General features: G+C 44.7%; 2 protein-coding genes across 2 annotated transcripts; both read right to left on the reverse strand.

Annotated features, from left to right (window-relative positions):
* Positions 1 to 5,947: 5,947 nt before the first annotated feature.
* Positions 5,948 to 9,213, reverse strand: LOC109194715 (uncharacterized). Its single transcript, XM_025898650.1, has 2 exons — positions 7,015 to 9,213; positions 5,948 to 6,046 (listed from the first exon to the last, which is right to left on the reverse strand). The coding sequence occupies exons 1-2, from the start codon at positions 9,211 to 9,213 to the stop codon at positions 5,969 to 5,971; spliced, it is 2,277 nt and encodes a 758-aa protein (XP_025754435.1). The 3' UTR covers positions 5,948 to 5,968.
* LOC112842357 (uncharacterized) lies at positions 9,210 to 13,363 on the reverse strand. Its single transcript, XM_025898651.1, has 2 exons — positions 13,234 to 13,363; positions 9,210 to 12,801 (listed from the first exon to the last, which is right to left on the reverse strand). Exon 2 carries the CDS (start codon positions 12,573 to 12,575, stop codon positions 9,210 to 9,212), a length of 3,366 nt encoding a protein of 1,121 aa, XP_025754436.1. The 5' UTR covers positions 12,576 to 12,801; positions 13,234 to 13,363.
* Between the last annotated feature and the right edge of the window lie 341 nt (positions 13,364 to 13,704).

Genomic DNA, 13,704 nt, shown 5'->3' on the forward strand with positions numbered 1-13,704 from the left:
AACATAAAAATGTATGTATATATCTGTTAAAGTACCCACATGTTATTATTCTCTGTATTTTCCTCTCACATTTACTTTGAAAGTGACTTTTTTCCCTTCAAACCCCATAAACTCTAATTTAAGATGTTCACATGTTAAATCACACTAAAAGCAGGTTGAGCTACAGTAAAGCACTTTGTTGTCTTTTATCCATATAGATGTCATCATTAACTTCTTGTGCTCCGTATGCTTGACAATGATACCCAGAATAGTGATAATTATATCTAATATTAATTCATTTGACTATGTTACAACAGAAAGTTTTTCAGTTATCCTCAGATGCATCTTTTTTTCCTCTCCTCTTTTCAACCCACTTCTTTTGCATTCTCTGTTTTTCTTTAGTTTTTTTACTCCCACCTACTGCCTCTTCTCAAAGATGGCACGACAAACTGTTTTAATACCAGTGTGTTTAATCTTGAAGTTTCTTCCTCCGCTGGATTCCAGAACAGATGTCAAACTAAGTGTAAAGCGATTATTGTATTTAAAAAGTCAAAACAGTCAAAAGCATGCGCTGAAAGTCTTATGATAGACCCGCACTGTAGCATCACCCTAAAGCAAGGGTTTCTAACCTTTATCACCATACAGGCAGGATAATAGTTGTCATATTTCAGGTGATAATATAAGAAAGAGGGGGAACAGCATTACAGATCTGCTAGTAATCTACTACTACTGTCATGTTAAGATATATAAAGCCCAGTAGAAGCAAAATTCTTCCTTAAACAGTGCACAGCCCACATGAAAATCAATACTAACTCACCAACAATGCAAGCCCTCGGCCCTGATTCCTGTTTTCCTATCGAGGAGGTGGTCATGGCACGGTACTATGTTTGTGAGTGACAAGTGCACTGTGCTTTTAACATCCACTTTGCTGCGAAGGCTTGTTTTGGTCGCTGTCAAAGCAAAAAAGAACTGTGTGTCCAAGTATGTGGATGGACAATGCGGTTAGTGGATTTGTGGTATTTCATTTTAAGTTTAATCCAGAAGGATTGGATAGCTTGAGCATCTGTGGTCCTCTATCATTTTTTTTTAACTCCAGTAGGTATTGTTTCAACATGTATGAGAGATGATTCAGTTGATAGTTTAGGGAAAACAAGGATCACACATCCACTCCTTTCTAATTCTCATGTCATCTGCATGGAGAAAACATGTTTTAAACACAGCTGATAATGAGTACAGGTGATACGGCAGGTCAGGTGCTTGAATGCCTCGTATTCCATCTACTTTGTGTGTGTCTGAAACAGTCTTTTTGTGCATAAATTGAACTTTGCTTAAAAGCAACAGTTTTATTGGCCACAAATACTATTGATATGTTACCTTAAAGTGCAAATATGTCACAAAAATTCAACAGTTTTGCTACACAGCCACAGTTTTTGAAGCGGTTGGTCAGTGGGGCACGTTTCTCAGAGAAAAACACTGATAGCGGCTGACAGAGCTCAAATACACCCGTCCAGCTGAATGGCACACCACTTGGAGTCTTTCAAACACCTGGCTCATTTCTTTTCTTAATTGTGTTATGATAGAGAGGAATGCACCCAAAATGTTCTAAACAAATGTTCTTTTGTCCCTGGAAGAACCAGCTGCTCTCCAAAGAAGCCTCTGCAAGCTCCACTTCCACCTTTGGAGCTTGCAAGCATTAGCACTTTTCTCTGACTGTCTTGTTCAGATTTTTCTCTAAATAATCTACTGGCTTGTCCTTTAGAGTAGTATGTTTATTCTCTAGGTGCCAAAGTAATTTTGAAGCACAGCAGTACCCTCCCCCAAAGCACCAAAACCATATTTTATGTAGCTGTTGATGTAATTTCAGTTGAATTCTTCTTCTAGTTCTTAATTTCTTCTTTTTTGTCTCTGTATGAACTTTTTTTCCAGCAGCCCTGGTTTAATTTTTTTTTTTTAAGAAAAGCTTCTTTAAAATTTATATTTAATTAAATCAGTTTATTAAACGTTTTCGTTATAAATTCCCTTGGGATATGTAATTTAGTTTGATATTTCCAGAAAAATAAATAACACAATACACTGCAGTAGACCTGCATTTATCTTCCCCCTTGTTTCCTATGGGTTTTCACAGTCCCAGGTTGGGACCCCTGCCCTTAGATATGGAGTTATGGTGACACTGATTTAATATTGATTTGAAAAAAACGGTCAGTCACACATAGAATGACATTACATAGAATCAGAAATATAATGGAGAGTCTCTCCTTTATAAAGGAGAGACTCTCCATTTAAAGTATCCTGAATATAAAGAATCTTGAAAACAGTGAAAAATAACTGCCTACTGACATTACCAAGACTTGACCTTATGAGGACGTGACTTTCCTTGAAGGCCTTTAATAAAGTATGGCATTATATTTAATCATAAACTATTAAAGTACAATAAAATATGACATGATTTAAACTCAAAATGATCAAAATACATAGATTTCAACCCAGATGTAAACATGTACAAATTATTCACAATAACAAAAGCTCCTGTATGTTTTCGAAATGGCTCTTGGTGTTGTTACAGATTTGCAGTTTTAAAGTTAGGTAAAAAAAAATGTATTCAGGAAGAAAAGCAGCCATTAAAACAATAGCTTTTAAACCTTGGAAATAAATTCATGCAAAACTTAATATAGTCCACATGCTGTCCACATGACCTTCGTTCCACTTTCTGTCTTCTCTTTCTCCAACATTTCAGTGAAGACACCCAGCAGAACAGTTCAGACTGTATGACCTGAGGAACCACAGGGTAGAGAAGGTGGTGAGAAGAGCTGAGAACCAAGTGAAGAGATACTGAGCCACACTAATCCTGCTGGCAGCTAAACATATAGTGTATCCACCACTCTGTCTGTTCCTGGCTCTCTTTTGTCTATTGCCTCAGCTTCCACTCACCTGCTGTTTGCACTGCAGCCAATTTTTGGGTCACTGCAGATATCACATTGTGTCACAACACCAAAACGTTCACATCAAATTGTTCTCTCTTCCTAGAAAGACATAGGTACAGTTTTATTCGTATCCACACTCACGGATGAACATTCACACACACACAATAATCCGGGTCCTACTTATATAGCTTTTTCCTTTCTCTGTTTCTGATTTTTGCTGACGACAGACAGTCTGAACCTGTGTATCATCTGGAGTTGAGTGTGAATGATAAAGGACAGAGGGTCGGCGAATGTGCAGAACAGTGCTTGGCAAAAAAAGCACCTCTGGGAGGTTCATGTGAACATTCATGTGAGCCATCATTCTCATGAATGAAGTACAGCTTTGAAAAAATAAATCTAAAACCTTTGCACCCCAGAAACGTAACGCCTATTGTGATTAAAATATGCTGATTTGTTTTTTAATCTTAAAAGTTAAGCACTTTCTTATTTACTATTCAGTAAATGCAAAAGGAACTGTCACGGATGACAGGTAATTAAAGTTACACAGCTAATTAACCTCAAGAATCCAAATTCTTAGATTATCATAAAGCAACAATAAAAGAAAACATGAAATATTTATTAAATTGTTTGCCTATTTTATGATTCTGTTCACTCAAAACAGTCACAGGAACAGAGGACAAGTGAAATGGTGGAAAGATAAGTGGAACAAGGACTGTAAACTATGCAAAAAGCAATAAAAAGAAAATGTAGAAAGTGAGCTGCACTCAAACAGAATAAACTGCATTATGAAATAAATTTAATTCACAGCACTCAAATTGATTTTAACTTTAAAGCAACAGTAAAATAAACAAACATTTACTCATATATGCTTCATTTTGTGCAAAATACTAACACTAAAAGCCATCTAACAAAAACATCTTCCAGCAGGAATACTATCACAGGGATAAAAGACTTTAGAGTATCATAAGGAATAAACTGTCTTCTTCTGGTACATGAGCAAACTTTATTGGTTCCAAAACCCTCCACTGAGCTCTATAGTATTGTGTACATGAAATGTGGAAGTCAGCAGGTAGATTATGGTCTTGGGTGCGGTTAGTTGCATTACACTATGTCAGCAGTAAACACCTATACAGCTGTGGTACACAACAAGTAGAAAAACCTGTGTTCATCAGCCAACCTCTGTACTGCTAGCTGAACTAAACTTTGTCACACTGCTTAAATTTTAATGGTATTTTAAAGTCACAAAGTATTTTGTTAATATAAAGCAGAGTTGGCAGGAGCAGGACCGAATTACTACATAGGCTAACTAGAAGGTCAACCAGGTTGTCAGTATCTGGTGGCAGCCAAAGGAGGAAGAGGAAAAACATTTTTTTGTCATTGCTTCTGATCTGCTACTAATGAGCCCCATACATGTCGAAAAAAAAAAAAAAACTGCTCACAGTGCAGTAAATGACTGATACAATGAAGAGACTATAGAAGAGAGTCTCATTGTTTCTCACCCTGTGCCAACTGAAACTCAAATATATTTAATCAGCTTATAGATGCTGTTTGCAAACATTAGTATGATATGAAATACACTGTGATACTTTGTAATATGGAATATATTGTTTGTGCACAGGTGTGTCTGTAACCTAGGACTTGGCTTTTAATGAGGGAAAATAATATATATATAATCTTTCAGCTTTCTGCTTAAATTTGAAGGCAGATTAGCGTAAATATTTTGTCTGCAATAATATTTGCTTTATTCATAGATAACATACTGCATGTATAAATGCAGCATGGATATGAAGATGGGACACAAAGGGAACATAATAGACAAGAGAAAATAAAAGCAGAAATTAATGACAAACTCTCAATCAAAAAGACTGAACTTAATGCTAAATAGTAGAAAACTAAATCATTACAACACCAAGAATCACAAAAATATAATAAACTCAAAAAGCTGGGTCAAATGACCTAGAACCATGACAGCGTGACCTCCTTTATTCTTCAACACAGTCTTTCTTGTAATTTCATGTAACGAAATGTACTATGTGCTAACTTGTCATTGTCATTAAATAGTCTTCAGGAATAGTTTTTCAGGCTTCCTGAATGATATTCAAATCTTCATTTCACATGTTGACTGTCTTTTGTTCTGTTAAGACGATCTCACGGTGACAATCTGGGATCTGGGGAGGCCAGTCCATGACTGATAGTCTTCTATCCAGGTATATTTTTACTTAATTGGCAGTATGTTTGGAGTCATAGTCACAATGAAAAATGAAGCTCAAACTCTCTCCAGATTTTTTTGCATGGTGGATCAAAATCTGACTGCCCTTTTCTGTAATAATAATTCCAACAGTTTTGACAAGAACCCAAACACCACTAAACACCAAACCACGACAGAACCTTTTCTGTTTTAAAGATAGCTGTACTCACTTTATCACTGCTCTCCTGACCTTTTCTGTACATACTGACGACTATCGGAACCAAAACATTTCACATTCGGAATCATCACTCCACACGATCTGTTGTCAGTTTTCAGTCCAGGTCTTGTGTAATTTGACATATCTCAGCCTTTTCTCCCCCTTTGCCTTTCTTAATAATGGCTTCTTGACAGCCATCTTTCTACTGAGACCATCTGATTCTTACTTGCGCTCACTTAGGCCCTTAAATCCTAGTGTATCAAATTGGATACATGAGTTTTTGAGACTTATACATCATCAATATGATTTTTTTTTCAGCCAAATAAACCCCAAATTAAATACATTTGTAAGCAATAAATAAAGAACATTAGAATCTTCTGGCAATTATTTCATTGTTCAGGCTTTAACAGGTTAAAAAATGACAAGAAAGTCTTGGTCCTATACTGTATTTTATATGTTTTAAAATAAAGTATAAGCTAATAAAGTAACACAAGCAACCAGTAATTCAGACGTTTAGTGTATTATTGTTGGATGTAGGCTTAATGCATTGTAGGTGTACAGAATGGTGTACGTCAGTTTAATGCTGGGGTGTGCTGCAATAGTAACTATCTTCGGTCAGAAGGAGAGGCTGACATCCAGGGATTAGATTACCACAGGTGGAGTTTATTGGCGGTCAGATGGATGGTACAGGAAGGTATGGCATACAGTAGGAGGATGTGGAGGGGTGATATGGTGTGGTTTCTATGATTAAGAACAGGGCATAGGAAACAGAACAATAATAGAACAGGCATGAATACGGATCAAAGATTAAGAAAACTGGTAACAAATCCCTCCACCACAAATCAGTTTGATATCACTTACGGTTTCACATTTACTGAGGCACTACCCAAAAGGCGCCACAAGAGGGCACTCCAACACAAGAGATGACCCACTTATGATGATGCACCTAGTAAACAGTCAGCCCCCTACTTAACCACTACGTAATGCAGCGCTGTTACAGTGTACAAATTCACATCAATTGGCAGGTGGACCAAACAGAGCAAGAACAAGCCCAAAACAATCAAATAACTGGGCTGTAATAGCTATCGCTAACTAGCACATATGCTAACGGCCACTAAACCCAATACACACAAGTAGCAGGGTAAACTTCTTGAGCATGGAACATTAACTCACTTTTAATTGACGCACACCATCCCCAACAAATACAGGATGGGCTATTTGCTTCCCTTCCCCGCAGCTCTCTCCTCAATCGCCAGCCCAGGAACGAACGAACACCATCCAGCTCCGAAATCCCATGAATCCCACCACTGCCCAGAGGCTGCTGGGTAATGTAGTTCACCCTAACACAGGCTTTTCTACAGCCGCCCCTGTATTTGTGCAACAAATACACATCATTACAAAAAGTCTGTGTTGTACTATGCGGAGGTCTCTTCCTCTGGCATCTGAGGCAGGGTGACCAACTTAACAACTGGTCGTATGTAAGTATGATCCTTTACTTGCACCTCCGCCGAACGCACTACACCATCTGCTCCGGGAAACACCTTTGAAATCTTCCCAACTGGCCACATGGCCCGGGGCAGTTGCGAGTCCACGATCATGACAACCTGACCTACAGCGAGGTCGGGTGTCAGATCACGCCATTTCTGTCTGAGCTGAAGACCTGGGAGGTACCTCCGAATGAACTGGCTCCAGAAGTGGTCAGCAATTACCTGGCTTTGTTTCCATCTTCGACTGGTGATAAAATGCCCTGGTCCGTAAATCACCTGCGGCAGTGAAGCGTCCCGCCGCCCCATAAGCAGGAGATTTGGTGTAATGGGGTCAGGATCAGCAATATCCGAGGATGCGTAACCAAGAGGTTTCGCATTAAGGATCCCTTCTACTTCAAGGAGAGCCGTGCAGAGGACTTCTTCCGTCACAATCTGATTCTTCAGGATGACCTGGAGTGCCCCCTTAACCGACCTTATCTCCCGTTCCCATGCTCCCCCAAAGTGGGGGGCATGCGGTGGATTACAATGAAAGGTTATCCTCTGCTTTGCTAGCTGTGCCTGAAGAATGGGCGTCATCATAGAGAAAGCTTCCTGTAACTCTCGAGCACCCCCTCGGAAATTAGTGCCCTGATCTGACCATATCTCGAATGGGGTACCCCGTCGAGAGACAAATCTTCGCACAGCCATGAGGAAAGCGTCTGAGTCCAGGCTTGGCAGCAAATCCAGGTGTACACATCGGGTGGTTAGGCACTTAAAGATTATGCCCCAGCGCTTCTCATGCCTCCGGCCTATCTTGATGGTGTAGGGACCGAAGCAATCAACTCCCGTTGACCAGAAAGCAGGTTTGTGGATCCGGAGTCTCGCTGCCGGCAAATCAGCCATTTTGGTGGAAGCAGGCCTCCCCCGCCATTTCTGGCACTCTGCACATTGTCTTTGATGTCTCCGGATTACTTGTCGCCCTCTAATGATCCAATAAGCGCGCCGTATCTCTGCAAAGACGCGCTCTGGACCAGGGTGCAACAGAATCGTGTCAAAGTGTTGGACAAGGAGCTTAGTTACCGGGTGTTCGGGAGGTAGCACAATAGGGTGTATGGTGTCTGAGTCCAGACCTTCGGCACGTCTCAGGCGTCCTCCAACCCTTATCAGGCCAGTAACCTGATCATACTCAGGGCAGAGCGAACAAAGTCGACTATTCAGGGCCAGAGTCCGTCCCTTCATCAGAGCTACCACCTCCTCCGGAAAACTGTCACACTGAGCTGACTTCAAAATGGCTATCTCGGCCTCCACACGATCAATGGCGGTCATTGGAGGAGAAGCCGCCCCGTGGCGCGCATAGTAAGTAGCTTCCACAAGCTCCTCCCAAGATGTGAAGTTTCCAGGGTCTGGAGTAGGAGTCTGGGCCACTGTGACCAGCCCACATAACATCCCCTTGCGCAGCTCATCTGTAGTCTCAGCCCTACCAGTAGGTTGGGAGGGCCAGTGTGCCGAACTTTGTTGCAAGAACTCGGGGCCCTGAGCCCAACGGCTGTCTGCCGAAAGACTACAGAGTTCCTTCCCCCTGGTGATGTCATCAGCCGGGTTTTCTGCTGACGTGACATACCTCCACTGATGAGAACTGGTGAGCTCCTGGATTTCAGCAATTCGAGTCCCGACAAAGACGTTGTACCGGCAGGAATCTGACTGCAACCAACTCAGCACGGTAGTAGAGTCAGTCCACAAGATGGTATTCTGCAGGGGTATGGTAAGTTCAGTTTGGAGAGTCTTGGCAAGCTGCGCGCCAGTGAGAGCAGCACTGAGCTCGAGCCGAGGCATGGACAATCCCTTCTGAGGAGCGACTCGGGATCTGGCCAACAGGAATGAAGTGCTGGCATGTCCGTGGCAATCTGTGGTCCTCAGATAAGCTACCGATCCATACGCTTTCTCGGAGGCATCACAGAACACGTGCAGCTCAAACGTGCAACTCGGAGAGTCTGTAGCAGGTGGCACATAACACCTCGGTAAGGTAATGTTCTGCAGGTACGGCAGCTCCTTTTCCCATTCTGCCCAGGTGGCACGAAGGACACCAGTGATAGGTTCATCCCAGCCCATCTCCTTCTGCCACATCGATTGTACAAGAATCTTCCCTCTAGTGGTATAGGGAATGATAAACCCTAGAGGGTCATACTGGCTGGCAAGCACCTTGTACACATTGCGAAGAGTTGGTGTTGCGTAGGAGACTGGGCGATGCTTGTACCCCAAGGTATCGGTGGGGCAATGCCAACGTAACCCAAGCATCGACTCTTGTGGATCAGCTTGGTTAAAGGTCAGCCAGAGCTCACAGCTGTCAGAACGGGCCGCAGTAGGCAGGTGGGACACCACCTCTGGCACATTACTAGCCCACTGCCGTATCTCAAATCCTCCCCTGGCCAGTAGCTGTCTCATTTGGTCCAGTAGCTGTTTAGCCTGGCAGGGAGTCGGAAGAGACTGCAGACAATTGTCGACATAAAAGCTGTATGGACAGACTCATACACCTCCTCATTCCCCTCACGGTGGTCTCGCACATGCCGCTGTAAAGCGTAAGTGGCACAGCAGGGGCTGCAGGTTGTACCAAATGGTAACACTCGCCATTCATACACATCAGGTGGGCGCTCCTGCTGTCCATCCCTCCACAGAAAGCGAAGTAGAGGCTGATCTTCGGGAAGCAGGCGCACCTGATGAAACATGGCCTTTATGTCACCGCTTATGGCCACAGCATGCTGGCGGAATCGGATTAACACACCAAGGAGTGAGGGGCTAAGCGTGGGGCCTGGCAGCAGGAGGTCATTAAGGGCAGTTTGCTGGTACAGGAAGGAGCAGTTGAAGACTAGGCGGGCTTTGTTGTTGTGATGCACAAGATGGTGTGGAATGTACCAGGATTCAGTGGAACCATGCACCTCCTCCGGAGTCAGCTTTACCACATAGCCTGCCTTCTCCAGCTTTTTGATCTCTTCGTTGTATGTCTGTGCTCTGCTGGGGTCCTTGCGTAGCCGACGCTCATTGGCTCTCAGAAGAGCCATGACAGCCCCTTCAGGTGCCTTCACCTGAGGAAACCCTGCGCGGCGCAGCAAGGGAGTAGCATATCGGTGGACTCCCTCTACCTGTACTCGGACTGTCCTGGATTCAAGAATGTCGATTGCCTGCTGGTCCTCCTTGGACCTGGTAACCTCCTTTTCATTCCTAAAAGGGAGGACGTCAAGCTGCCATAGCCTCTCAACATCCTTGGAGAGCTCTGATGTCTGTGGGATGAATGATGAGTGCAAGCATGCCTGTCCAGCCGCTGGATGTGGAAGACTCTTGGCAGGTCCCTGCAGCGCCCACCCCAGCTCCGTGCAGACTGCTACTGGCCCTCCAGGTGGTCCACGAATCACTGGGCATACCGGAGTGATAAGGTGCGGGTGATCTGATCCAATCAGGATCATAGGTTTCACCTTGCTGAAACCTGTGAGGGGAAGTCGTTGCAGGTGACTGTACTTCCTTTTGAGTGTTTCCACCGGGCAAGATTGCTCTGCCAGAGCCAGTTGTTCTGCTGTGAATGCATTTAGTATTTGATGCCTCACCTTCGGCTTAGCTTTAGTGGACACCTCCAATGATAGGCTTCCCCCATGCAGCTGCAGGACATCCTGCCTGATGGTTCGGAGGGCCAGAGTCTCGTCTGTTGGGGCTAGGCCGAGGAACTTTACAGCAGCAGGCAATATTATGGTTCTCTCTGAACCATCATCCAGCACAGCATAGGTGTCCATGGTTTTTTTCCCATTGTGGAGTTGAACTCTTACCACCTTCAACATCACTCTCCCAGAGTGACTGGAATGGTCAACATAGATGACACTGGATGCTGTGCACATGGTCAGGATACTGGGGTTCTGCTCTTTAGCCTTGGCAAGGCCATGTAATACAAGGAGGTGTTGCTCACCACAGGTGCTGCAGGGTTTCTTGAGCGTGCAGTTGTCAGCAGAATGGTTCCTGCCACACCTCCAACATTTATTCTTGTCTCTGATCCAGTCCACAACCGCAGCCACATCCAGCCGGGAGAACTCATTACATCCACTCAAGTAATGCTCTGTCCCTTCACAGAAAGGGCAGTAAGGCTTGAAACGTTCTCTTTTCTTCTGCATTGCAACATTCTTCGGACCTGGATGGGCCAAAGCAGGTGGTTTGGTGGCCGTGGTTTCAGGTCCATAATACACAGAGGCCAACTTGGGTTTGGGTTTTGTTTCCAAGTGCCTACTGACTTTCCCCTCCAACCAGGGCTTCTCTGAGGCATACAGCTCCGTGGCCCGTCGGGAGACCTGCATTGCTTGGGTCTTGCGCTCCAACCACTCGGCTAGATCATAGAGGGTATAAGTGCGATTTGATCCGGGCCGCAGGATCCCTCGGTTAAGGCAGTACTCTGCAAAGTTATCCCGATAACTCAGAGGGAGTTTGGTGAGTAATCGGTCTACGTGGGATCCACAGTGGAGTTCACTCTCTGCCACCCCGTCCATCGTGGTAAGCATCCCCACTAGACTGGCAACTGACAGGGAGAAAGCTTCAAAGGCTTGTGAGTCACCTGGTTTTATGTGTGGTGTGCACAGGATGGCGCTGAGTTCACTCTGTACCAGTTGTCTTGGCTGGCCGTACTTCTGCTCAAGAGCCCTCATTGCACTAGTATATGGAGTTGGGTCATGGATGTAGCGTTTAGCCACTTGGAATGCACTTGGGAACTTCAAGTGATCTAGCAAGATCTGATACTTGTAATCCTCGGACAAGTGCTTGTGAGGCCCAAGAACACTATCCAGTCCTTTCTTCAGTAAGGCAAAGTCACTCTCCTTCCCAGAACTGAAAACAGTGAGCTTAGGTTTAGGGAGGCCATAGGAGGATGCAATCACCATTTCCAACATACTGGGTTCTGAACTCGTGTGGTTTACTGCTGGGAACATACCTGGTGGAGGTCTAAGTCCCTGTGCAGCTAGCACAGGTTGGAATGAAGCATATCGAGGCTGTTGAGGCAGAGGGCGAAGTGGGGGGATCCATGGCTGGAAACCCCGAGTGACGTCCTCCTTTGCAGTAGAAGGTTGCATAGTGGCCGGCTGGGCCACTAAGGGAGGGTCTGGTTGAGGTGTCTGCGATGGCACAGGAGGCCCAGACATCTGTATTGCTGGTGGAGCTGCAGTGCTGGCTACAGCAGGTGGAGCAGGAGTTGCTGGATGCACTGGTGTGAGAAGATAGTCAGGACATGGTGAAGTGAATCTCGGAGCAGACGCTGATCTTTCCATAGAGAGCTCTGTGGGTGGCCCAACGGGTGCAGTGGAAGTGCCAGGGAGTAGGGCTAAAGGAGCTGACATCACAAGGACGGGCTCTGTAATTCTCTCCCCCTCCTGAATCGATTTGGGCTCCCTCTCCGTAGGATTTGGTGTAGAGACAGCTGAAGCCATTGGTTCCACCTCCATTAATGGCCCCTTTGGCACTGGAGGGGTGAGCTGCTCTAGTCGCTGCACCCGTTTGTTAAGGTCACGGGACTCTGCTACAGTCACTTGCAGAGATCGCATCTGATGCTGGATATTAATCAGACAATCCTCCATTCTTCGCCATCTTATCTCTTCCACATCCGGCCTCCTTGTGTAGTGGGAGTTTGACGGTGCCATCATAACCTCCTCTGTTAGATTGGGTGACAGCCTTGGCCCACGGGTACGGTAGGACAACTCATAGTCCTCCAGATGTCCAGGGATTCGATGGCTCCTGCTAGGACGGGGACTTTGTGCATCATCCTGATCTCTGGAGGCAGCCATGTCATGCAGGTGCAGCACATCCGGCTCGAAGGACCACTTTGTACAGAATGGTGTACGTCAGTTTAATGCTGGGGTGTGCTGCAATAGTAACTATCTTCGGTCAGAAGGAGAGGCTGACATCCAGGGATTAGATTACCACAGGTGGAGTTTATTGGCGGTCAGATGGATGGTACAGGAAGGTATGGCATACAGTAGGAGGATGTGGAGGGGTGATATGGTGTGGTTTCTATGATTAAGAACAGGGCATAGGAAACAGAACAATAATAGAACAGGCATGAATACGGATCAAAGATTAAGAAAACTGGTAACAAATCCCTCCACCACAAATCAGTTTGATATCACTTACGGTTTCACATTTACTGAGGCACTACCCAAAAGGCGCCACAAGAGGGCACTCCAACACAAGAGATGACCCACTTATGATGATGCACCTAGTAAACAGTCAGCCCCCTACTTAACCACTACGTAATGCAGCGCTGTTACAGTGTACAAATTCACATCAATTGGCAGGTGGACCAAACAGAGCAAGAACAAGCCCAAAACAATCAAATAACTGGGCTGTAATAGCTATCGCTAACTAGCACATATGCTAACGGCCACTAAACCCAATACACACAAGTAGCAGGGTAAACTTCTTGAGCATGGAACATTAACTCACTTTTAATTGACGCACACCATCCCCAACAAATACAGGATGGGCTATTTGCTTCCCTTCCCCGCAGCTCTCTCCTCAATCGCCAGCCCAGGAACGAACGAACACCATCCAGCTCCGAAATCCCATGAATCCCACCACTGCCCAGAGGCTGCTGGGTAATGTAGTTCACCCTAACACAGGCTTTTCTACAGTAGGTAAACAGTTTTCTTCTCTCAAATAAACCATGGCACTTTTCCTTCTGGACATATAAGGGGTAATTTATTTAAATGACTAAAAATAACTATTTTGCTGAAAAAACCTGTGATATTAGACTATATATCCATTTACCTGTGTGGGTGGGCACCAAAATGGCTGGAGCTAGCCCCGGGCCCTTAGCAAGTCGAGATGAAAGGCTTTTTTTGGGGTACGCTAATCTGTGGCGCTACATTTCATTCCAGTGCAGCCTCATGTATTGAACCCCTGAAAGCATCATCA

Source organism: Oreochromis niloticus, linkage group LG15, assembly GCF_001858045.2.
Source record: "Oreochromis niloticus isolate F11D_XX linkage group LG15, O_niloticus_UMD_NMBU, whole genome shotgun sequence".
Lineage (NCBI taxonomy): Eukaryota > Metazoa > Chordata > Actinopteri > Cichliformes > Cichlidae > Oreochromis > Oreochromis niloticus.